This window comes from Leucoraja erinacea, chromosome 3 (genome assembly GCF_028641065.1).
Source record: "Leucoraja erinacea ecotype New England chromosome 3, Leri_hhj_1, whole genome shotgun sequence".
Taxonomy (NCBI): Eukaryota; Metazoa; Chordata; class Chondrichthyes; order Rajiformes; family Rajidae; genus Leucoraja; species Leucoraja erinaceus.
The window spans coordinates 36,913,458-36,938,483 of record NC_073379.1 but is presented as its reverse complement, the minus strand read 5'-3'; the positions used below and the strand labels follow the sequence as shown (position 1 = coordinate 36,938,483).

General features: G+C 41.6%; 2 protein-coding genes across 2 annotated transcripts in view; one reads left to right on the top strand and one right to left on the bottom strand.

Moving 5' to 3' along the window:
• The window catches only part of snx30 (sorting nexin family member 30), a 42,864-nt gene extending 36,840 nt beyond the window's left edge, over positions 1 to 6,024 (top strand). Inside the window, exons 8-9 of the mRNA XM_055632429.1 lie at positions 2,572 to 2,724; positions 2,998 to 6,024. Of these exons, the coding sequence (XP_055488404.1) occupies positions 2,572 to 2,724; positions 2,998 to 3,072 (228 nt within the window). The 3' untranslated portion in view covers positions 3,073 to 6,024. The remainder of the gene's footprint in view (positions 1 to 2,571; positions 2,725 to 2,997) is intronic.
• Positions 6,025 to 10,531: 4,507 nt separating this feature from the next.
• LOC129695454 (thymic stromal cotransporter homolog) lies at positions 10,532 to 23,915 on the bottom strand. The gene is made up of 4 exons (XM_055632428.1): positions 22,059 to 23,915; positions 17,537 to 17,620; positions 16,213 to 16,369; positions 10,532 to 14,272 (listed from the first exon to the last, which is right to left on the bottom strand). The coding sequence occupies exons 1-4, from the start codon at positions 23,167 to 23,169 to the stop codon at positions 14,218 to 14,220; spliced, it is 1,407 nt and encodes a 468-aa protein (XP_055488403.1). The 5' UTR covers positions 23,170 to 23,915; the 3' UTR covers positions 10,532 to 14,217.
• Between the last annotated feature and the right edge of the window lie 1,111 nt (positions 23,916 to 25,026).

The window sequence follows — 25,026 nt, the reverse complement described above, 5'->3', positions numbered from 1 at the left end:
GGGAAGAAATAATTTTTATGTGTTCATTATGCCCTGCTAAATGAGTAACTTATTCAGTAAAATTTTATTCACTGAATAAAATGTTTCAAATTGCCAGCCTGGAGGAATTGCACAGTCTCAAAGATCCATGCATTAAGCCCATTTTGTAATCCATCTGTTGAATTCTTGGACTTTTGTTCAAGAAGGAAAGTTGCTCAGCTCGAATACTTTTAGCTTAGTGGCGCAGCAGTTAGTTGCCTCACAGCTTCAGTGACCCGGGTTCAATCCTGACCATCTGTGTTGTGTGAAGCTTGTAGTTTTTGAGTATGGTTCTCCTCTGTTTCTGCCCCATTGCCCCAGGTGTTCTGACCTCCTCGAACAGCACATCTTGGGGTGCTGGAGGAGAGGGAGGCAGAAATTTAGAAGAAAGTCCATGTCTTGGAAACCAGACAGCTGGTGAAAAGACCAATGATGGAAAAACACAAAATTGGAAAATGCAACAAGCTGTGGAAAATGCTTTGAAATTCTCTTCCCTAAAAAGCAGGCTCGATCGCCAGTTGACGAAGTAGAAATAATTGCAGTATTGAATGAGCTAAAATTTCCACCAACGTGTATCTCAGCCTTTAACTTCTTGTGTTATAGTATTTTGCTGGCCATTTGTTTTGACTAAGGTGTTTGTGCATGGATTTACTGTTTCTTGGCACCGATGGTGTTGTGAGGAAATCCTTATTAATAGGAAGCAGCAGTTACAAGTTTCAAATGAAGCCAAGAAATTCTTGTAATAAAAACCTTCACTGGTGTTCTCAATTGCTAAAAGGCATCAACCAATGTGGTCTCACAATGATGATAGTGAAATGAAAGCCTTTACAAAAGATTCATTTCTTGTAATCTGGAAGATGCTGAAGTTTTTTTTTTTGTGCCCACACTGGAGAGGGGAGGGAAAGCTCCAGCTGAGCCACCCAAGGGTTTGTGTAGAGGTAGATTTTTCTGAAGCATGTGCTTGTTTAACATAGCCATACACTGTACTGGCTGCATCGGGGACGCAAGTGTTCAACTACTGCATTTAAACTTTTGGTGTTCTGCCCTGTCTTGGGCTTCACAATGTCCCAATATGCTGGGATAGTCTTGGCAGTCAATTTTTCAAACGTGGGTTGGAAATGAGATAAATTTAGCTCATTCAGTAGAAAATCATCAATGGTGCATCAGGCAAGCCATGCTGGGAAGGAGTATCATTAAAAATCGAAGGCAACATTTTATGTAAAGAGCATTTCTTAAGCTGGTTTCCTTACTCTACCCAGTGAAATTCCAGCTGAATTCATGGATGCCCTCCTTAAATTTTGTTGTATTATATCCTGGGTGTTTTATTGATTCACTTAAATGATAAATTGAGAACTGCAGATGCTGTATTCTCAAGCAAAACGTAGTGATTCTTGAAATCTTAAGTTTCAATTTATGATGACTTAAATTTGCATGTAACTGCCAATAATTCAATAACAATCAACTTTTTTTTTAAACTCAGTGGGTTAGGCAGCATCTCTGGAGGACATGGATAGGTGGTGATTTGGGTTGGGGACCTTCTTATTGGCTGTACTAAATGAACCAATAAATCGCGTCCAAAAGGTGCCAATGCGAAATGTTGCTTGTCCTTGTCTTCCGGAGGATCTGCTGACCCACTGAGTTAGTACTAACTGTATTTTTAGTCAATTGAAATTAGTGGGGAAAAATGATAGCGTGTTAAATGGATCAGTGTATTAAATATTGGCTCAGTCCTGCAATGTAAACTAGAAGAATGATTGTCTAGCAATTGCAAACTGTCTGCTATTTAAGTAATGCAACAGCTGTTATGTTTGTTAAGGCAGTGGTGCTTGTTTCATTGTCGTTAATTATATTGATTTGGTCTATTCAGGTCCTATGTTAATGCAAAATGCAATTTTTGAAACTTTTTTAACCTTCATTTCTAAGGGCATCAATATAATGTTTAATGATATTTTATTATTGTCCCCTTGTTACCCTCACCCCCTCTTAAAACTTGAAGTGTTAACAATGTTGATGACGTGCATTTTTTTTAAGGGTTTTTGCAGGGTTTTTTTAACCCCCTACGACCCCACAAGCCTGAGCTCTAGGCCTCTGCAACTTCTCACAAAGCAGAGTGGATGGCTGGGGTCCTGCTTTCAGTCTGCCTTGTAGGTTGTTTTAATATCTTGTGCTATCAAAGGTCTTTCAACTATTTCTGAAACTCTCCAGAGACATTTCAAAACAATTAAATGTAAATCAATTTCCAGATTGAAATGTCGATATTAATATTAAATAAGATAAAGCAACTGTTTTTCCACCTGGCCAGCAACCCTCGTTGAAATGAAAGGTGCCATGCAAACCTTCACTCGAATAAATGCAGTTGTATGGCGCCTCGGCACAGTTTTAACTCCAGTGTGTTTGTGATTGTGAATGCCACTGAATCTTTGGCAAAATTAGTTTCTGCGCAGCAATCAATGCATGACTATTACAGTTAATTGGTACTGCCAGGCGTACTGTATCACCTTGGTGGGGGGGGATTGGGAGACAAATTGAATATTTCTCTCTTCTATTGTAAAGACACCAACAGATGTTGAAAAGTGTCAGGATCGAGTGGAATGTTTTAATGCTGATCTAAAGGCAGACTGGGATCGGTGGCAGTTCAACAAGAGGCAGGATTTCCGGCACCTGTTAATGGGAATGGCAGACAAAAACATCCAGTATTATGAGAAGGTAAGAGCATGTGCATGTGTGGCTTAACTACCTCCATCATTCATTTAACCACCTTTCCTACTGTCTGTGGCTTGGCGAGTAGTCTTGTCTCTTTGTGCACTTGACAATAATAATAATCCAAACCAAGTTATCCTCCTGTGAAGTCTCTTGTAAAAACCCGTTTGTCAGTGGTGCTTGCATACATTGTTTTGGGAATTAACTGATCTATGTCCTAGGCTGATATAAATTCAGAATTGATGACTTTTTGTTCATACATGTGTTTATATTCTACAGTGCCTTGCAGCATGGGAGTCCGTTATTCCTCTCCTACAAGAGAAGTCGGAAGGTAAAAGTGAGGACCACTCGTAGCTTGTCCTTCAGCATTGGTCACTGATGGTGTTCTCTCCTTCACTTTCCCAGTTCATTACTGGAATATTGCACTTTGGGATCAGGAAAGTCGGTCGATGATTCTATATGTAGCTCTACATCGATGCCATGTTGTAGAAGGACTCAAAACTATGGAATGTGTGATCTGTTAAGTGAAGGTTTGTTTTTGTCTGCAGTGTTATCTAACAATTCACTCGGAGTGGTCTGCTAAGTATGGTTTGTATCCAGTACTCCAAATGGTGAGGGATATAATGGAGGCCTTTTGTCAGATTAATATTGTGCTGTTTCATAAGCTGTACCTTTTTTACAAACACTTGTTAACACGTAAACATTTTGATATGTGTTTTAAAGCATTCCATTTAACCAATTGTTTGCACTTGGGTATGGGCCAGTACTTCTGTGGACATATTTGTAGAGATTTGAGTATATTTGTACATTGGAGAACTCAGAGGCTTGATGGAGGGAGATATTCAAAACCCTGAGATAAATGGAAGAAAATCTGAGATACTTGAGATTTAGTTCTTTTGTATTCAATTATCACTACAAGAGTAGTCAACACTTAAGTTTGTAAAATATCATTATTGCCTTGTGCATGTTGGGCAGGTCAAGGCAGCAGGATGCTAATCCTGAAATTCCATCATGATGCAGTGCATGTGAATCATTTTTGAGGCTATTAATTGAATCTTGATAGCATTCCACTTTAGTATTAGGGTAAACTTATCACACCCTTCACAGGCTATTTGTTGGGTATGATATCCTCAATCCATTTTGTATAATTTTCTAATCCCAGATTTTGTCATGCTTTATTTTCACACTCTCACACATGTTTGTTTCCAGATCGCCCTAATTAATTGACATTTTTACTGTTCAACTATGCCCCATCTTTTCAGGACTAGGGAATATCAAAAAAGGCTCTCGCTTATATTTGCCCACCCCACTCTGATTAGACTTGCTTGTATGTAATTTGAGTGTCCTATTACAGATGTTTAAAGGCAATGAAGTACTCCTAGCTGTCGGATATGCCAGGGAGTGAACAACTGAATTAATTGTAGATATACATAAGTGCCTTTGTTGCATGAAATATTTTGTATTGGCTATTTGGAGTTTGTATGTCTGAATAGTAAGCAACATTGTGTACTTTGTTGCCATGGCTTTCATGTACTAAACTCTAAAAGTGAGGGGAAAATTAGCCAAGCTGCATGATCTTCATTTTACTTTCTTTCCTTCTGTAATGGAATCGCTGCTCTTGATTATTTTCTTCCTTTTTCTCTCGGCAGTGTATTGAAAGCGGTTCTCCTAAACAGAAATGGCCATTTGAAAATGCTATTGTATGTTATCACTAGTTGTGTTTATAACAACATCCTGGTGGGTTTAATACATTGTTTAGTGCTCACTCATTCTCGTGGCCTATGTTAGAGATTTGATTTCTGACTTAATCGGCAATTGGGTCAACAGCAAAATACATGTGGAACTGCTGTGGAAATCTGGCTCACAATTAAAGAAACTAAGGTTTTCATTTTTGTATTTCTACCCAGGTTAGTTTTCCAAAATGTTTCTGTAGTGTGGATACATTTGCCTATCCACCCACACTGGCTAAACTCTTTATTCTGATCAGTTTATATTAAATTGAAAGCCAAAGTTACTGGGTGCTACTGTTTATGAGGAGGACGTGTCGTATTGGGATTTGACTGAAATTTACTGATATTCTTGATCTATGTTCCCTGTTTTAAACTTGTCTTGTTCAAAACAATACCTTTAATGTTCATGCACAAATTTAGTCCCCATTTAGTGTTAAAGATGTGGCAGAGAGAAAAAAAAGCCTCTATTTAAATAATCATAAACTAAGGTTTCAGGAAAGGAAGATTATGCTTTTCAGTGAGATGAATAATGGCAGAATGTGCTTGGTGGTTGCTTTTGTGGCACACCAGTGAGATGCTTCAGCATGCACTAATCTGACAACGATTTTAATATTTCTAGTGAGCTTGTAATTAGAACACTTGGCAATGCTGTGATTTATTGCTATTATGCAATGATTTGCTTAAGTGCCAAAACTTTATTCATTTTTCAGAAATATATTAATGTTTTGTATAATGTTATGAAGAAACAAGTGAATGATTAGGTCAAATAATTGGATTTTTAGCAAGTTAGTAGTGGAGCAAATAAACCATTGAAAGCAACTTGAAAATCATGCCCATGGCATAGGTGCTGCTGATAAATAGCATTGTATGCTGTGTTCTGGATTACTTATTGGTTTTGTCCAGTGCTAACTTCTAAAGTTAATTTTAGTGTTTAAACTGTAATGGTCTACACTACACGTTGAAAGTGATTATAGAGATGCACATAATCCAGGGCCTTATTCCAATGTAAAAATTAGTTTGGGCTTAATGCAATTGGCACATCAAATACAACATGATAAGCAATTACTTTAAAGTGATGCAAGCATTTAATTTGTTTAAAATAACAATGAAATAAACTAATCAAATGCTAGTATCTATTTATCATTGACTTATTAAAGCTAATTTGATGATCCCCCTTAAGGAGTCATCAAATTAGTTTAGTTAGTTAAAATGTAACACTATTCAAGGATTAAAATTGTGGATCATTACGGTTTTACAATGAGGTATTTGTTACCTGAAGTAAGAAGTTTTGTTCATGTCTACATCAAAACTGCAGTGGAATTTGGGGTAATTAAAGTCATTGGAATCCTCAATTGATGCTTGAGGTTAAGTGGTTTTGTTTACTGTGAATCGTGAAGCATTAAACTATTGAAAATAAATCATGAAGGAGCTAATAGATAGCAAAATGAGTGTGGACTATTTGATTTGTTGCATCTTTCCACTGCAAAGGTTTGGTGCTATTGCCAACATTTATAATAATCTTGATTTGTACCTGTGGATTTTTTGAACACTATTGAATAAAATCTTGGGTCAATTATTTGCCTACAAATGGTGCGTTATTGTTATGCAGGATTGAGTAAATTTCCATCCGCAAATTAAGACGGCCACTTCACATGTTATTTAGCTTTAGGAGGAAGGAAATGGCAAGCATTCCAAAAATAGCCTTTCCCAGAGCTGAGACTGCTGCATTTACTAAGTGAACAGCATTTCCAAAATTAAATGCAATTTATGGCGTAACATTTATTTTTGGATGGTTAGGTTGTGTGTCTATTTTGCAAACAGTATAAACAGTGAACCATAAGTTGATCTCTTGTTGGCAGGCACAATCATGTGGTAACATAGAAACATAGAAAATAGGTGCAGGAGGAGGCCATTCGGCCATTTGAGCCAGCACCGCCATTCATTATGATCATAGCTGATCGTCCCCTATCAATAACCCGTTCTTGCCTTCTCCCCATATCCCTTGACTCCACTAGCCCATAGAGCTAGTCTCTGATAATGTTTAGCACTATCCACTAAATACTGCTTTTATGATGAAGTTATGTCCATGTCAATAAAGGATTGTGATGACTGATGGTACCGAATGTATATAGAAAAGGTGCAGTAACACTTGAGCTAGCAGTGTTATTTGAAAGCTTGTGGAATTACAAACACATTTTCAGTAAGACCCAGCCACATCTCCCCAGCGTACAATGATTTCCCTTTTTTTTGGCTTGGTGGCTGTCTTGTGTAATGTGCTTTTCCTAAATTCTGGTGTATATAAATTCCAATAACACTTTTGATTACTGGAACCAAGCCCTCTTTAAACTTGGGAGTTCATTGTAGTTGAATATTTTGCTTGCTCACTGTGAATGAGGAAGTCGAGTAGCTAGTAGAATGGAATTGAAACTATTTTGATAAAAGGCACAAAAGTATGTAAAATTTTGAGGAACTGAATATAGTAGACTGATACTGGAGTTTGTCTTTATCTGTAGTCTAGTGCAAAAGATCTGACTGTCTCAATTGGTGTTTCAAGCAGAATTTTGAACTATCAGAATTAACATTGCATCTTTCCATTTAGTGCAGGTAGTTTGCTACCATAGTTCAATAAAGCTGGTTCAATTAATGTTTTTGGGTAGATTTTGTTTTAAGATATCTCTAATAGCAGAAGGAAAGACTTGTTTCTATGGTAGCTTTCCAACTGTGACCGAAAGACCTATGCAGGTAATGGAATGCTTCTGCAGTATGGAAAATATTGCTACAAACAATGCTATTGAACAGGGCATCTACTTTTAGTAAATTTCATTGGGAAATATGTTCCCCTTGGCCAGAAAACTAAAGATCATTTCCAGTGCTACCTTGAAGTAAAAGAGCCAGGATGTGAATTTGACATTGAAATTGTAAAGTGAAGCCCCTGGTGGTATATTGGCCTAGCAAAGTGGTGCCCATCTTTGGATTGCTTCACTTGTTCTCATTTGCAAAATGTGCACTATTGCTTTTAGGAGGTTGAGGTGGCCCTTGAGACTGCTAACTGACATGTGATAGGGGTAACTAGTGTGTTTTTTTGTGCTCCTCTTCCAACTTCCTACGGTTGGTAAACATTAGGCTAGATTACATTTTTTATTATTAATCATGTCTCGTGAATGGTGCCTGATTCCGCATATGTGTTGTCGGCTAAAGAATAATTGTGGAATTATGTAACATCCTTATGTGGAACTGGATGTCAAAGACCATCCTGACTTTACAATCCCAGTATAATGAAAAGTAACGGTATATGACACATTTATTAGGGGACAAACCTAATAGGGCAGAAAGGAAGCCAGTGAATCCATTACTATTTGCGAGAAACATTTAAGTATCAATACAGTTAATGCACAAGATAATGGTCATGGTTTGAAGGTTATAGCATGCAGAAAGGGCTGGAATTTTCAGGAATTGGAGAGTAGGATTACATTGGTAATTTTCGAGATGACAACTGGTAGGGTGCCTCAACTATGTGCTGTGCTATCTGCAATTTGCATAAAAAACAGCAGAGTAAACTTAATATCAAGATGACTGAGAAAATGGAAGGCAGTACAAAGCTAGCGAGCTATCAAAATAGTGGAAGATGAATGTAACATTAGGAAATGAGGCCATTCACTTTGGTAGGAAGAATAGAGAAACAGAATATAAGTTGGTATACAGGTACAGTGCCCTCCATAATGCTTGGCCTTTATTAAAATCTGACAATGTGCACTTTAACCACGTGATTTAAAAAAAAAAAAAAATTCCTATTACAAATCTCAAATTGTGGAGTACAGAGGCAAATAAACAAATGATGATGGGTCTTTGTCGGAAACATGGAGGGCACTGTATTAAGCAACTAATTGGGAAAATGGAATGTTGACTATTCCCAGGGACATGAAATACAAGGGGGTTTTGCTACAACTATATAGGGCTTTTAGGTCTGCTTATTTAAGATGTACAGAAAATAATCAATTTTTGGTTGTTTATAAAAATCCTGATATTTTATCACCTGGTTAATGCTAAATTCCTTATCTGTGGACTTTCTATCAGCATATCAACAAGGTAGATACAAAATGCTGGAGTAACTCGGCAGGACAGGCAGTGTCTCTGGAGAGAAGGAATGGGTGACGTTTCGGGTCGAGACCCTTCTCCAGGATGAAGAAGGGTCTCGACCTGAAACGTCACCCATTCCTTCATTCCAGAGATGCTGCCTGTCCCGCTGAGTGACTCAGCATTTTATGTCTACCTTCGATTTAAAACGGCGTCTACAGTTATTTTTACACAGCATATCAACATGGTTGGATGGAAGCGTGGGCCAGGTGTGGAATTATGGACAATAGGTGCAGGAGTAGGCCATTCAGCCCTTCGAGCCAGCACCGCCATTCAATGTGATCATGGCTGATCATTCCCATTCAGTACCACGTTCCTGCCTTTTCCCCATTTCCCCTGACTTTGCTATCTTTAAGAGCCCTATACAGCTCTCTCTTGAAAGTATCCAGAGAACCTGCCTCCACTCTGAGGCAGAGAATTCCTCACACTCACAACTCTCTGAGGAAAAAGTGTTTCCTCGTCTCCGTTCTAAATGGCTTACCCCTTATTCTTAAACTATGGCCCCTTGTTCTGGACTCCCCCAACATCGGGAACATGTTTCCTGCCTCCAGCGTGTCCAAACCCTTAACAATCTTAGTTGAGATTAGGGAAACTGGATGGCTGAAGCTCCCTGTCTTCTGTGTCCTGTGCTCCCATTTGGACTCACCGGAGCTCCGTTGCTCACTCATTGGAAATGTATTGAGCAATCCTTGTTTTGAAACAAAAAGTGAAATATAAAGGAATAACATCCAATTGTCTACAATTGTGCTAGTCTGGTACCACTCGTGTCTCCGGGATGCCTGATTGCTAGAATTTAGCTGTATTTGGTCTGGAAGTGATGCATTGATAATCCTCTAGATGAGTGTTATTTTCACAAGGAAAGATTAAGTAGAAGGGCCTGTGCTTGCTGGATTTTAGATAAATAATAACTAACCTTGCCAAGTGCTCAAGCAACTCAGCATCAGGCAGAATCCCTGAAGAACATGGATAGATGATATCTTCAGATTAGGTACCTTTCTTCTGACTACATTTGTTTCTACAAGTAACTAATCATTGTAAATATAGAAAATTCTGAAGTGGCAATTGTGTAGATACTAGAGTAGTCTAGAATAATGAGGATTAGCCACAAGCTGAAATTTCTTCAATCTTGGAAATTCATGACTTCTTTAGAAGTTTGTTTGTGGATGTTGGGTCATAAAACCTATGAGGATTCAAACTAGACCATGGGAATCGGTCAGAAAAGTGAAGTTTTTTTTTGTCTGGAGGTGGTGCAGTGAAAGTTCTCTAGATGATAGGGTTATTTTTATGAGGGAGGATTAAGCAAAACTTCGCCTGAAGTTAGATAAGTGGGAAAATAAGAGAAAAGAGTAAAGTTCAAGATGCAGCTCCATAGAACTTTGGTTAGGCTGCATTTGGAGATTTGTATACAGTTCTGGTTGCCCTATTTTAGGAAAGATGTGAAGGTTTTGAAGTGGGTGAAGCGGAAATTTACCAGAACGTTGCCTGGATTAGAGGTTTTCGGCTACAGGGAGAGGTTGGATTGACTTGGAATGTTTTCACTGGGAAGTCGATGGTTGAGGGGTGACTTCATAGAAAAGCATAAATGGGGTAGATGGTCAGAACCTTTTTCCCAGGGTGGAAATATCCAACACAAGTGGGGCATAGCTATAAGGAGATATGCAGGGCAAGTTGTTTTTAAGAGTATTGGGCACCTTCTTCTGTATCTTGCGTTTGAGGCAGCAGAAGTTTGCAGCACCTGAAACGCGTTGCCAAGGATGGTAGTGAAGGCAGATAATATAGTGGCATTTTAGAGGCCTTTAAATGGGCACATGGAAATATAGGGAAAAGAGTGGGGTGCATTATTTGCAGGCAGATGAAGACCGTTTAACTTGATATGTTCGGCATAACATTGTGGGCCAAAGAGCTAATTCCTGTGGTTCTAAAGCCAAAGATTTGATCTACCAAGAACCTTTTTTTTATTAATCAAAAATATTTATTCAAATATTAAAATATATACAGTACAATAAAAAACAAAGCAGAACACACCACCATAATACACAACAAACAATAAACTATTATACAACTATCTTATACTCCTTGTCAAGGATGCATTCAACCACCAGCGGTCCTGGAAATCCCTCGATGTGCCCAGGGACAGTGCGTTGTCCCTCACTAACACCACCCGGGCACGGACATAACCCCGGAACCAAGAACCTCTTGGGTGGTACAGCAGGGTGGGGTTTTTCCTTTTTTTGCTTGTTTGTGTTGCTTATGAGTTGGCACTGGCTGACTGCTATCTTTTCACGTGTGTTATTAATTCCTACTCAGTCTGGCTGCTCACAGCATAAGGCAACAGTATATTAGACACAAGGAAAAACCAAAATAATGTGCTTAATGGTTAAAGGAATCATTGAAAATCTGGCAAAACGTTTTCCAGAGACTAATAGAAATGCGAGTGATTTATGATCCTAAAACAGGCTTTATTTACATTGCGGAGGTAATGACTACAAAATACATTTTTTACATCTGTAAATGTCAAATGCAATAATATGCTTTTGGCACTCCTTTCTAAATGTTTCTCTTGTATGAAGGATTGGCAGTTCAGAATTGCAAAATACTGTCACCTTTTGTAATTGATAATTTAGTTTTAATGTAAATTTGGAATCTGTACAGATCATTCACACCGTCTGGCTGCTCCAGGTGTTGGTGCGTGATCATCTGCAATGAAAAGCTTTTAACACATAGAGGCTTGGCTGAATACACTCTACCTGTTTTGCATCAGAGGTCATTTGATCCTCTGCATACATTGGTTGACAGTGGAATTTGTGTGGAAAAGTGTACTGTATGAACTTTTTCATTGTGACTAAAGTTAAACTATAGTGATCGTACAGTTTTGATATTGCATTTCTTTACCTCAATTGACTTTAAATGATTTGACTAATAAAATTTAATGTATTTAAAAGCAACATGGTATGGTTTTCTGATTTAATTCAAGATTTGAAGTGTCATGTCTTAATCACATAAAATGAGGCACTACTGGTGCGGACTCTAATTAATTGCACATCCATGACATTCGCTACCTTATTAAGGTAGGCAGCTGAAGGTTTTCTTTCAGCATTGTGGGTCTGGCATTGTACCTCGCATAACTGATCATGGGTGGTAGATTTTCTTTCTTGAAGGATATTGGATGGGTTTGTATAGCAATCCAATAGTTTTATCATCACCATTCCTAGTAAGAGCTCTTCTGATTTTTAATGCCTAGTTTTTAATTTCCTAACATGCAAATAGTTGTATTTGAACTTTCATCGGGTCATTAATTAATTCAGACCTCTGAATTAGTGTCCAATAATTTAACTTCTCTGTTGCTATTCCTGTTGCCAAATATTGCAGATGTATCATTCTCCACATGCAATGTTGTCCTGTTCCAAAATTAAGTAGATGAATCTTCATCGGCAATGATGCATACATTTAATTCCTGAAAATTAGTCTTAATTTCCTATAGTTCAGTCATAATTGGATTGTAAGAGATGCTAAATGGGTTATTCCTATTCTTTGTTTTATCAACATTCGACTTTAATCTTTGTGTTAATATGGAGGACTATCCAATGTGATTTAAAAGTAAATTTGGCCTGGTTTGAGTTGGGAGAAGAGCTGTTTTGCCTTCCAAATTAATTAAGAGTGCCTGTTTCAAGGATGATGGAATGGGTAAATGGGTCTTACTTAAATTGAGGGGTACTTGAGGTGGGCTTTTGGCATGTCTGAATTTTTAGTCTATGGCAGACAGTTTGTTCTGAACCTTTGCCAAAGTACCAATGAAAAAAATAAATTGTTGAAGCAACTCTGAATCAAGCAGCATTTAGAGGGTAATGGACAGTCGACATTTTGGGACATGATCCTTCATCTGGAGTCGACGATCTAATTACCTTCACAATGTTGCCCGGCCTGCTGAGTCCCTCCAGCTCTTTGTTTCTTGCAGGTGCTGAAATCTGGAGCAGTCTCTTGTCTCTTAATTACTGGTAGTGTTTTGTAACCGTAGGGTACAGCAAAATGTGCAAGTAATTATAATTAAGATTTGAGATATAAGCTCACAAGGTTGAAGAACTATGCCTTTTTATTTTCCCAAATTCTGTTGATAAACCATCTCAATAACTGATGACCGTTTTCACACTCCCTTTTATCTCTGTGGAGAACACGGGAGAGAATGAATGGATCCACGGGAAAAATCTAGCTGGGTGTAGGAGTAGGACTATAACCACTTAAGAACTATCTACCTAAGGTGCATAACAGAAGGAGATGGTGTGAATATACTTGTCAAAAATAGTCGAATTATGGGCTCATGCAATCTCTTTTTAATATGGTCCCTGTATTGTGGACAGGTTGGAAACCAGTCTCAAGTGTTATTAGCAACATGGGGGATTCCTTTTGATATCATGAAGATACTGGATGTTGAAATTGGGGTTGTAATTAGAAAGAAGTGATAGTTAATGGCAGGCATTGGACAAACCAACAGTGATTCTTTAAATAGTTTAGAACACTGTTTTAACTCCACATTAATACCATCAGACTACAGATCTGTCTTCAATATCATAATCCCATCCAAACACTTGAACCTAGGAGTCAGCACCTCCTTCCACTAGATTCTTGATTTTCTGACCTATGAACCAGAGTCTATGATAGGCCACGAAACATTCTCCACAATAATTCTCAATACTGATGCCCGGCAAGGATGCATTCTCAATCCCTTGCCATACTCATACATTCATGATGTGCAACCAAATTCTGCTCTAACTCCATGTACAAGTTTGTGCATGACACCACTGTGGTGGGCTGGATCTCAAACAATGACATCCACTAAAGGAAGGAGATTTGGCTGAGTAAAATAGTAACTAGATGATTACCTTTTTCTCAATGTCAGCAAGATGAAGGAGCTACTTAAGGACATCAGGAAGCATGGTAAAATACATGTCCCAATCTGCACTGGTAGCCAAAGTAGAAATGGTTGAGGGCTTTTAATTCGTAGGTGTAAATATCAACACTCTTCAGGTCCAGCCACATTGTAGTTACAGCCAAAAAAGTGCACAAATGCCCCCTACTTACTGAGATCAAGGGAGTTCAGCATATCTCCAACAACTGTTACCAACTTCTGCGTATGCACTGTAAGAAGCATACTATCAGGTTGCAAGACAGCGTGGTTTGGAACTACTCTGCCCAAAATCACAAGAAATTGCAGGGTTACAGCTGTAGCCTAGTCCATCATTCAGACCTAACTTCTTGCCATTGGCTCCATCTCCACTCCATGCTGCTTTTGGAAAGCAGCCTACATCATTTGACCTTTTCACTCTTGCCATTCTCTCTTCTTCCCTCTCCTGTTGGGCAGAAAATACAAAAGCTTGAAAGCATGTTTCACTGAACTTGGAAACAGCTTCTTCCCCTCTGTTATCAGAGTACTTAACAGTCCTGCCTTGGGTTGGGGGGGTAGTCCTGCTCTTTCAACCTACCTCTGTCTGGACGCTGAACTTTTTCTCTACCTGCAATGCTATTGTAAAACTCTATCCTGCAACCTGGTATTTTTCTCTGCACTACCTGTTGTAATTGTGTATGGCTTGATTGTATTTGGGCATGCAACCAAAGCTCTTCACTGTACCAACTCTGGATTTTACATCAATCTTCTGGAGTATCTTGATGGTTCAGATAATCTGCGTTCTACAATGCTGCAAATAAAGCAGAATTTGTAATGTTTACATCAACAGATGAATGAACAATACCAATTTAAAACCATTTTTTCGTTGCGCTCAATCCTTCATCATGTAGCAACAGATTTATTTTGTTTTTGCCCTCTTCACCCCTCTTCTCTGTTCCAAATACAAACATTGAATAAAACCGATATTGTTGTATTTGGGGTGCACCAAGCATTACCCAACCCTTGCCAAAAGGATTTCTACTTGCATTTAAAAAAAAAAAGACTTATACATGGAATAAAGACAATTCAAAAAGCACTTGCAACAAGAATAATCTTGCTCTGTACCACAACTATAATGTTCCACTGCTCAAAAAGACTGAGTTGAGTTTAACTGAAGTTTCAGTTATTTTCTGACTAGCAGATTCCTAACTTCACACTAGATGTTGAACCATTCTCAAAATAGTTTTTACATTGATGTTGAATGTCACTGGCCTGCGCTTATATAATGCAATCCTATTAGAGTGCTTGGACCTTTTTTAAGCTTTACTCGTATCGCCTCATAACAAACCCTCCATTATGTCCCGACTCTGACTGTTGCTGTGACAGTCTCCCGATTAACTCCACTGGTTGTGCAACTCCTCCACCTCTTTCCCTCCCTCGATCATGTATGAAACACCGAAACCCCAGAATATTAAGCTGCCAGTTGTGTCCCTCTCTCAACCACATGCCACAATGTCAAGCACTGATCCAGGCTCTAATTTCATCTGTTTTATCGACAATGCTCCTTGCAAGAAAATAAACACTTCAGCCCATCAGCGACACCATATTCCTTCAGAGAGACGCAAAATACTGGAGTAAGCCAGCGGGACACGCAGCATCTCTGGAGAGAAGTGATGGGTGACGTATTGACATAGACATAGAAATTAGGTGCAGGAGTAGGCCATTCGGCCCTTCGAGCTGCACCGCCATTCAATATGATCATGGTTGATCATCCAACTCAGTATCCCGTACCTGCCTTCTCTCCATACCCTCTGATCCCCTTAGCCACAAGGGCCACATCTAACTCCCTCTTAAATATAGCAAGGGTCGAGACCCTTCTTCAGGCTAGCATATTCCTTCATCTCTCTCTGCATGTGTTTCCTTTCAAACTTACTGGTCCTAAACTACCCTTCCCACCCCCCCCCCCCCCCCCCCCCCCCCCCCCCCCCCCCCCCCCCCCCCCGGGCCTCTAGTTTAGTATAGCGGACAAACCTCAGCTTGCATCACTTCGCTGGCATTTGAAGCCCTGGCTGTCGACAGTCTGGTTGACACGGCTGTTGGTAGCTCCTGAGGACAGCACTTTCCTCCGGCCGCTGCCATCGGCAGGCGCCTTTGGTCATTGTGGGGCTCCCACCCCACAAACCAGCTGCAACTTCTTTCTGTTGGCCACTCCCCTCTCTACTGCTGCCTCCTCCAGTGGCAAAGTGGACAAAGCCACGGGAGAAGATGGCAGTGGAGTCGGGAATAGACAAAGCAGTGGATGACAGAGTAGTGGCAGCTGGTGAGAGAGGGAGGGAGCCCCTCTGTGAGCGAGCACTTCCTGTCGGTGGTACGAAGAAAGTGCTCCCAGCCAGAGGCCTCAATGTGAGCCGCAACAACAGCCCTGTCAACTGGACAGTGCGGCAGCTGGTGAAGGGCTTGCTGGTGCAGAGCAGCGGCCTGGCACCTGACCGGCTGAGTTACTCCAGCGCCATGTGTACTTTCATGTATTAATCGGCATCTGCAGTTTTTTTTCTACAATATGCAATAATAATCTGTGACTCAGTTATAGTATTGGCAATAACGGGCATTTCTATCACTCCCCCCCATGGTTCATCACAATGAGGGTTTACTGTATTAATTTCTTCCATTATTGCATTATGCAAACAAATGGCGATGTTATGAAAATAAATTGTGTAAATACAGTAACAAATACAATTTATTTGTACTTACATTATGGGAATGATACTTAAGCAACTAATGACAGAAGACATGCTGAAGCAAAGGCTTGGGTACCAGTCTTCTGTCAACATGTAAATCTTCAGGAAGATTGTTGAAGCAATGACTCCAGTCAACGTCAGGAAAATCTGAAGTAGGCCAAGCACTTTCCCTTGAAATGCAATTGCAGAATTTAGATGCTGTTCTTTATCACAAGAGACTTTTATTTCTATAATAATACCTTTCATGTCCCTTTCAGAATATCCCAAGTGCATTACTGGTAACGTGTCATTGTTCTGTCAAATTTATTTGGTTGATAACTTGTGTAGAATATAATCATGGCTACTTGTAATTTGTGCTATAATATATGGAATTATACACTAAACTATTTTTCTCTTGCTATTTGACTGTCAGAGTTATTTCTGCCCCCTGTATCCAAGTTGTTGTGTTTGCCTTCCTGGGACCAATGGTCCAGGAATGTAACAATATTTAGCATGTATTCCAGGTGCTCACTGGCCTTTTGTCACCCATCGCTATTGGACAGACTGACAGACGCATAGTCTCCTGTGTAGGAAAGAGCTGCAAATGCTGGTTTACGCCGAAAATGCTGGGGTAACTCAGCGGGTCAGGCAGCATCTCTGGAGAAAAGGAATAGGTTTGCGTACAAGGAATACATACTCTTCTGGCTGGAAGGACATCGACTTTTATGTTGACTCCTGGGGCTCCACGACAAAACACATTTGTTTAAAGTGCAGTCGTTGTTTTAATTAAGTAGGAACAGCTAGTTTGTGACATCTATTCTTCCAAACAGATGTAATGATAATCAGAATGTTAAGAGATGTTGGTAGAGATTCGGACAGCAAAGAGGAATCCCCTGCTATTTTCATAGTCGTGGTATGGGATTTTCTGCAATAACTTGAGGTCTGTTTTGGTTTAATATTTCATTCTAAAGATGGAACCTGATTCAGTGCAACACTCCCTTAGTTTTATCCTGGGATGACTGCATAGATTTTGTTTTTTTGCTCAAAGCTCCAGAGTGGAACTCGCGATCTTACAATTGAAAGGCAAGTCTGACAATTGCTGCAGGTCCACCTGCAACCATCGGTACCTTTAGCTGTGCAACAGTTAGCACGTGCATTTTGTAGATGCTAGTTCCACAGTGGCACTGGCAATAGCCCGAGGACACAGATCTACCTGTATTCCATTTTGGAACATTGTCTGGGCGGGCAACAAAGCAACTTAAAGTGATAATGTACACTAATGAAAGTTAATATACATAAAGGAAACTAACTTAGGTGCAAATTAATGGGGGGGGGGGGGGGGAGTTTGAGTTACTAACCATATGAAGTGTCACTTATCTGCTTTGAGATCACTGACCGTATCATTGGCAGAGGAATAAGGGCAAACATCATCACTGCTCGAGCTGCAAGACATTTAAAAAAAAAGGTAATTGTTAGGGAGTTCTTTAAATAGTGCTATTCTGCAGTTGACATTCTGTACCAATGATGATCCAATTTGATAAATTTTGCAACTGGTACCACTTCACACTTTCTTTGTTATTTGAATGCTTTCATCTGTACAACACTGTCCACAATATAGTTTTACCACATGTTTGCATTTATATGACAACTTAACATATTTGTGTTCCAAATCACTGCCAGGTATAAGGCAAAATTTGATACAGATCACAGGATGTAATTTTGAAAGAGTGATTTTTCAAGAACAGAGAAAGCTTTATGGGGGGGGAATGCCAGAGACAATACCTGAAGATTGAAATGTAACTTTGGGCAGAGCAGGATAGTTTATTGTTATATATATATATATATATATATATATGTTGTGTATGTGTATATATATGTATGTGTGTATATATATGTGTGTGTGTGTGTGTATATATGTATATACTAGGGTGCAATGAAATTCCTTGTTCAGTGGAACAGGGATGTGATCTAATGCAAGAAGGAACTGCAGATGCTGCTTTAAACTGAAGATCGACACAAAAAGCTGGAATAACTTAGTAGGACAGGCAGCATCTCTGGAGAGAAGGGATGGGTGACGTTTCGGGTTGAGACCCTTCTTCAGACTAAGTCGCGGGAAAGGGTGTTGTTATTGCCGATTGTCTACTATTGCCAGGTAAGGCATTGTCATTGTATGTAGTTGAAACAAACAATTGCAGATGAATGCCCATCACAAAAGGACTCAAAGTGCTGGAGAAATTCAGCAGGTCAGGCAGCATCGCTGGGAAACGTGGATAGGTGATGCCAGGACCCTTTTTCAGTGGTTCAGTCTGCTTGGTTACTCCAGCATTTTGTGTCATTTCACCTTACAGCTAGGTGATGATGCCACTTGTCTGCACCAGCGAGCCCTTCTACACTCATTCTGCACTCGTTCACGTTATCACACCCAACAGAACGTGCTTTCTTCAGGACATGCTCGGTCACCCCCTATACTGGTACTATACTTCACTTTCGGGGCAATTTACAACTTTACCCAGGCCAATTGACCTACAAACCTGCACGTCTATGGAGTGTGGAAGGAGTCCGGAGAGATCCCATGTCGCAGGATGAACGTACAGACAGTAGGTTAACTGGCTACGGTAAAGATTGTAAATTGTCCTAGTGTGTAAGGGGATCGATGGTCGGCACAGACTTGGTGGCGGTAGGGCCTGTTTCCGTGCTGTATCCCTAAAACTAAAACCACTCGCCATTAGAATCAAGAACAGTTCTTCCCTGCTGTTTTTAGACTCTTGAATGGACCTGTCATATGCCACGCATGCATTTCCAATCTCCCATTCTACCTCATATGAGCCTTTGCTTTTAACCCCACTTTCTCTGTAGTTGTAATACTATATGGCCAGCAGCGGCCTCTGCAGCCTGTCCGCGTTTTTATTATTTTCTGTCTGTGTTTTTATGTAGTTTTTGTTATTTTATGTTGGGGTGTGTGTGTGTGTGGGGGGGCGGGGGTGGGGTGGGAGGGGGGGGGGGAAACTTTTTGAATCTCTCCCTGCACTGGAGACCCGACCTTTTCTCGTCGGGTCTCGGGTGTCGTTGAGGCCGCAACGAGGAGCGGCCTCCAACAGGAAGAGACCGGGGACTCAGGTGTCGACTCACCGTTGCCGTCGCGGAGCTGGCCGAGTCCGGAGCGGGTGGAGCGGTGGTGGAGCGCTGCTGCTGCTGCTGCTGCTGCAGAGAGTCGGAGGCTCCAACGACAGGTCTGTGGACGGCGGCACCAGGAGCCCACGGCTCCCTGGGGGGAGACCGCTTTTCGGGGCTTCTGCAACGGCGACTTCTCCCGCCCAAGTTGCGGGGTCGAAGAGCTCCTGGAGCGGGGCCTGACATCACTGCCCCGCGCGGCTGGAATGGCCGCGGACTCTGCGAGCACACGCCGGGGGCTCCAACATCAAGACCCGGCGTGCGACCTCGCACCACCCGGCATGGCTTTAATGGCCGCGGGACAATCGCCATCGCCAGCCGGGGGCTATGACTTTGACTCTGACATCGGGGGGGAGAGAGTGCAGTGGAGAGATAAGTTTATTTGGCCTTCCATCACAGCTATGTGATGGATGTTTATGTAAAATGTAATTATGTTGTGTCTGGGGTCTATTTGTGTGTAATGTATGGCTGCAGAAACGGCATTTCGTTTGGACCTCCAGGGGTCCAAATGACAATTAAATTGACTCTCTTGACTCTCTTGACATGCTGCACTTGACTTTTTTTTTCATGGGATTTTTATTTGTCCTGCCTCGGCCTCTAGGAGAGTGTGACACTGGATGCAGATCAAACAAGACATGGAACTTGTATTTTTGGTGTGGCATTTTCAGTCAAAATGGAAGTGAAACGACTGACATTTGTTGAAAAATGAAATCCCAAATTTGTGGTCAGTGCTTTGTTGCACTTTCACAAACTGCTGTTGCCAGCCATTACTGCTGTAATCATATTTGAACGATATGAATCTAAACTCTTTGCCAAGTGGGCACATTATTGTTTTAGTTTAGTTCATTGTCACATGTAGTGAGGTACAGTGAAAGGCTTTTTTTATGTGCTCTCCAGTCAGTGGAGACTATACATAATTACAATCAAACGGCTTGCAGTGATCAGATACAGGATAAAGGGAATAAACTTTAATGCAAGATAAAGTTTGATTAAATATAGTCTGAGGGATCCCTATGAGGTCGGTGGTAGGTTAGGACTGATTTCTAGCTGGTGAAAGGATGGTTCAGCTGCCTGATAACAGCTGGGAAAGATTAAAGTCTATCCTTTAATCTGGAGGCATGTGTTTTCACACTTCTGTACCTCTTGTCTGATGGGAGAGTGTAGAAGAGGAAGTGGTTGGGGTGAGATGTCCTTGATTATGCTGGTGGTATTACCGAGGTAGTGTGAAGTGTAGATTTTCATTTATGTAAGGTTCAATTTCTTTCATATTACTGTACAACAATAATTGCCCACATGCTCTAGGTCTGTTATCCCACTTTCTCATCTATTCTCCACATACTAGAGGTAATTTACAGAGGCTAATTAACCTACAAACCCACATTGTATATGAGAAGAAGCCGGAGCACCCAGAGGAAACCCACACGGTCTATAGGGAGAAAATGCAAACTCAACACAGACGGCACCTATCAGGATCGAACCCAGGTCTCTAGTGCTGTGAGGCAACAGCCCCATCAGCTGTGCCACGGTGCTGCCCTAGTCTACAAACCCACACAGGGCAGCATCTGTGGAGACAGAAACAGAATGAATATCTGCATATGAAGACCCTTCCTCAGGACTATACACTTAATTGGGTTTGAAGTATTGGTCACCATAGTTCTCTTTTTATTGAGATGGTTAATGCTTTAGGAGTGTTCTCTTATTATCAGATTGATTGATTGAAATATGTGGAATTCTCTGCCACAGAATGCAGTGGAAATCAATTGACTGGATGTTTTCAAGGGGTAGTTAGATTTAGCTCTTGGGTGTAAAGCAGGGGCCTCCAAACTTTTCAGTATATGGGCCATATATATTTGGCACGTTTTTTGCAGGCTATAGGAAAACATAAAGAAATGTCAGTTTTATAAATTTAATGAGAGAGAGGGGCAGAGAGAGGAGAGACTGAGAGAGAGGGCAGAGACAGCAGGCACAGAGAGGGGAGAGAGCAGGCAGAGAGGAACGATCGCACGTTATAACGCGCCGCCGACCGATTGCCTGACCGCCGCCGCCGAACACCCCCCCCCCCCCCCAATTGCACCCTTTTTCACGGCGGCTCCGTGATGTACTGGCTCTGACAATTCGAGGGACATACCCGGTAACAACATTAAGGGCAGCTCCGGGCCAACTCGACGCCTGTGACAGGGGCATAACTGACACACGCTACTCCTGCGCTGAGTTTGCTGCGGGCCGGATGTGGCCCACGGGCCATAATTTGGAGACCCCCTGGTGTAAAGGAATCAATGATATGGGGGGGGGAAAGCGGGAACGGAGTACTGATTTTGGATGCCCAGCGCTGTACTTAAAGTACACAGTCTATGCTGATTTAAGTCTTGCAATGTTACTACTAGGTAGTAGTGAGAATTCTGTCGGCGATACCATAAGTATAGGTGATGGGGAAAATATGCAATAGGTCGCTAGTTGAGTCAATGCTTAATTACTGTTTTACGTCAGGTATCTGGATCCGGGAATTGAGGGAACTATTCAACTTTGCGTTGACTCCAAATGTAGCCAATTACTATACGTGCAGGTCTGAATAAGGGTCTCGTCCCGAAACGACACCCATTCCTTCTTTCCACAGCTGTTGCCTGTCCCGCTGAGTTATTCCATAATTTTGTGTCTATCTTCAATGAATTAATGTTTAAGCAGCGCCAGGCTGTTGGTAATGATACTTACCAATGAAAAATAAGGAAGTCCACTTTACATAGGCCATGATCAGCATCCCGCTGGAAAATGACACCATCCCGATCACTATCAAGGAAGTGTCCTTCAAATATCTGGAAAGGACTTTGACTCCTAGGAAGCTGGTGAGGAAGATGGTGTATCCCGCTGCATTGCCGTAGCCAACCCAGACGGCATTCCACTTCAGCGGGGCTTTCAGCATAAACATGGGGATCACGTCCACTCCGCCCGCCACACTTAGATCATATAAAACCCCGCCTGCAAACAGCAGGACGACCGTGATGTTACTCAGTGGCTTGCAGCCGCTACGTTCATCCTGGGCGCTGGCCGTGCCTGCCAGTAGCCTTACTGTTGCACTTTGACTTCCATCCTCGGCACTGTTTTGTTGCTCGGCCTCGACCCCGGCAGCAGCTTCAGCGACGTGGTCCTGCCCGGCTTGGGCCAGCAGCCTGTCGCTCTCCAGAGGTGTTCTCGCCGTTTGTTTGGGCGGCACTTTCAAGACCAGGGTGCAGTAGAGCAAGCTCAGCGCATAGAGGCAGCAGCTGGAGGCGGCCAGGACTGCCCCCTGGTAACGGGAGAGAGTGAAGTGAACGAAGATGTGTCCAGAAGCGACGCTTCCTATCATGCCTGCTAAGCCGAAGGTCAGTTCGATCCTAATGAGGCGGGCCGACCTCTCTTCCACTGAGGAGGTGTCTGAGGCGAAGGCCATCACTCCAGTCCAGAAAGAGGCGAAGCCCCCGCTGAAGCCATTGAGCAGTGCAGTGGCAAACATCGCCTCCAAGGGCAGCTGGAACAGGATCATCCAGAGCAGTAGAGACCTGGAGACCAGGTAGCCCAGAAGGGGCACGCAGATGGTTATCTTCCTGGATTTCTGATCTCCCAGCCTGGCCAGAATGAAGGTGAAGACCAGAGGGGTGATTCCCAGCAGCAGGTTGTTGTACAAGTAAAACCGAGAGACGCAGGCTTGCCGCTTGACCTGGCTGCCGGCCGCCGTGGAATTACAGCGCTCCTGAGTCACCATCAGTAGCGTGGTGTCGAAGAAAGCCCCCGCGACCTGGTGGAGAGCCACGGCGATCTCCACGAAGGAGGACAGCCTTCCACACATCTCCCTTACTCTGTAGACACAGCACGCACACGTTCCCGGGCTTCACCCCTCTCCTGTGCTTCTGAATTCACCGCCGCACGGATCCGGAAAGACAGCCAGCGCCGCCGTGGTGAAGCACTTCCCTGTCTGTCACTGGGCAGATGGCCCGAATCGGCCCACATTCCCGAATCGGAATTCAGTTGAGCAATCCCGCAACTGCCCGGCCTGTCCAACCGGTTTCCAAAATACAGATGCAAAGCTGTCAGTGCTCTCCCTGCATTAGCAGACGTGGGACGCAATGTGATCACCCGATCCCAATATATCCCAGGAATCTGGAACGAAAGTAGCAATGTTACAACATTTTGAGATTTTAAAAATCAAGTGTGCAATTTATCCCAGATAAAGCATAAAAAGAAGTTTAATTTGACACCTAATTCACTTTCATATCTTCAGTATTAAAAATGTTATGGCCATTTTCATACTCGGAAATTAGCATCTTGTTCCCTATTGCTTTTCCATTGACTGAACACAAAAGCTGTGTTCAAGGACAGTCAAATGGCCATAACTTTATTAAAAATTAAGAGAACTGAAATAAAATTTCAGTTATTATAGATTGAAGCATTCCGAAACAAATAATAAACATTGTTACTTGGATGACCTGAAATTAAAGCATATAATTAGTTAGTTACCTAATTGTAGTTAATTACAAAACTCAATTACTAGATCTAAACATCTATCCATTTCTTAGGAAAAGATTTACATTTTTAAATAGCCTAAATAACATTCACACACAAATTCGCAATATAACATTTTTTAAATCTCAATTTATAGGCCAAATGGAAAGAATTTAGTGTTTAATTGCTGTAAATTAATGGTCATTTAAATAATCTTGCGAGTGGGATTTTGTGGAACGCGATGGTTTGGAACGTTGCGGTTGCAGTGAATTTGAACCCCATGTCAGCATGAAAAATACTGCAGGTTCGGATGGGCTCCAAGTCACCTTCTCGCAACTTAAAACTTTGGTTAAAGACATCTTAAGAAGTACTTTTTAATGTAAAAATACACAGCGTACCTTGCCTTGTCCCCTATGTGAGATCCGTCCCGTTGTCGGCGTTCACGGCTTTAGAACATGATTTTTAATTTACTCTAACAAATTATCCAACTTAGTTTAAAAATAAGTGCAGAGAACGGCAGTCGGAGCGATTTTTCTTGAGCAATTAAACAGGCTGATCAACATCGATTTAAACAGCCTGGAGAAAACGGCATTTTAAACCCGCCCCCCCCCCTCTCAAAGGCGGCAAAGTCGCGCACACAGGCAGTGACACCGCTGAAGGTAATTTTGCAACATACCTAATGAAAGGGCGTCAGAAACACGTGTACGTTGTCGCAATTATTATGTTTCCCATTCCTCGGGAAAATACCAATTTAGGATCAATAAATTCAGTGGTTAATTCAGGTACACCGACTTTACTTAAATTGACAGAATTTGCGAAGCTAACAGAATTGATGCATTCGTCAAAGTATTTTGGGGAAAGGTTATGCTAACATGCGGTGCAGTGGGGTAGAGGTAGTTCATACAAAAAAATAAATCGTAGGAGTAGAATTAGGCCATTCAGCCTACTCGAATCTACTCCGCCATGCAATCAATAGACAATAGGTGCAGGAGTAGGCCATTCGGCCCTTCGAACCAGCACCGTCATTCAATGTGATCATGGCTGATCATCCCCAATCAGTACCCTGTTCCTGCCTTCTCCCCATATCCCCTGACTCCGCTATCTTTAAGAACCCTATCTAGCTCTCTCTTGAAAGTATCCAGAGAACCGGCCTGCACCGCCCTCTGAAGCAGAGAATTCCACAGACACAACTGATAAAATGTGT

What these genes read in the sequence shown, in the direction of transcription:
- LOC129695454 (XM_055632428.1), bottom strand. Translation starts at nt 23,169, where the DNA reads ATGTGTGGAAGGCTGTCCTCCTTCGTGGAGATCGCCGTGGCTCTCCAC. An exon ending in GACTTCCTTATTTTTCATTG is followed by an intron (nt 17,621 to 22,058) that starts GTAAGTATCATT and finishes AATGTCTTGCAG; the next exon opens with CTCGAGCAGTGATGATGTTT. An exon ending in TTAAGTATCATTCCCATAAT is followed by an intron (nt 14,273 to 16,212) that starts GTAAGTACAAAT and finishes CTTTATTTGCAG; the next exon opens with CATTGTAGAACGCAGATTAT.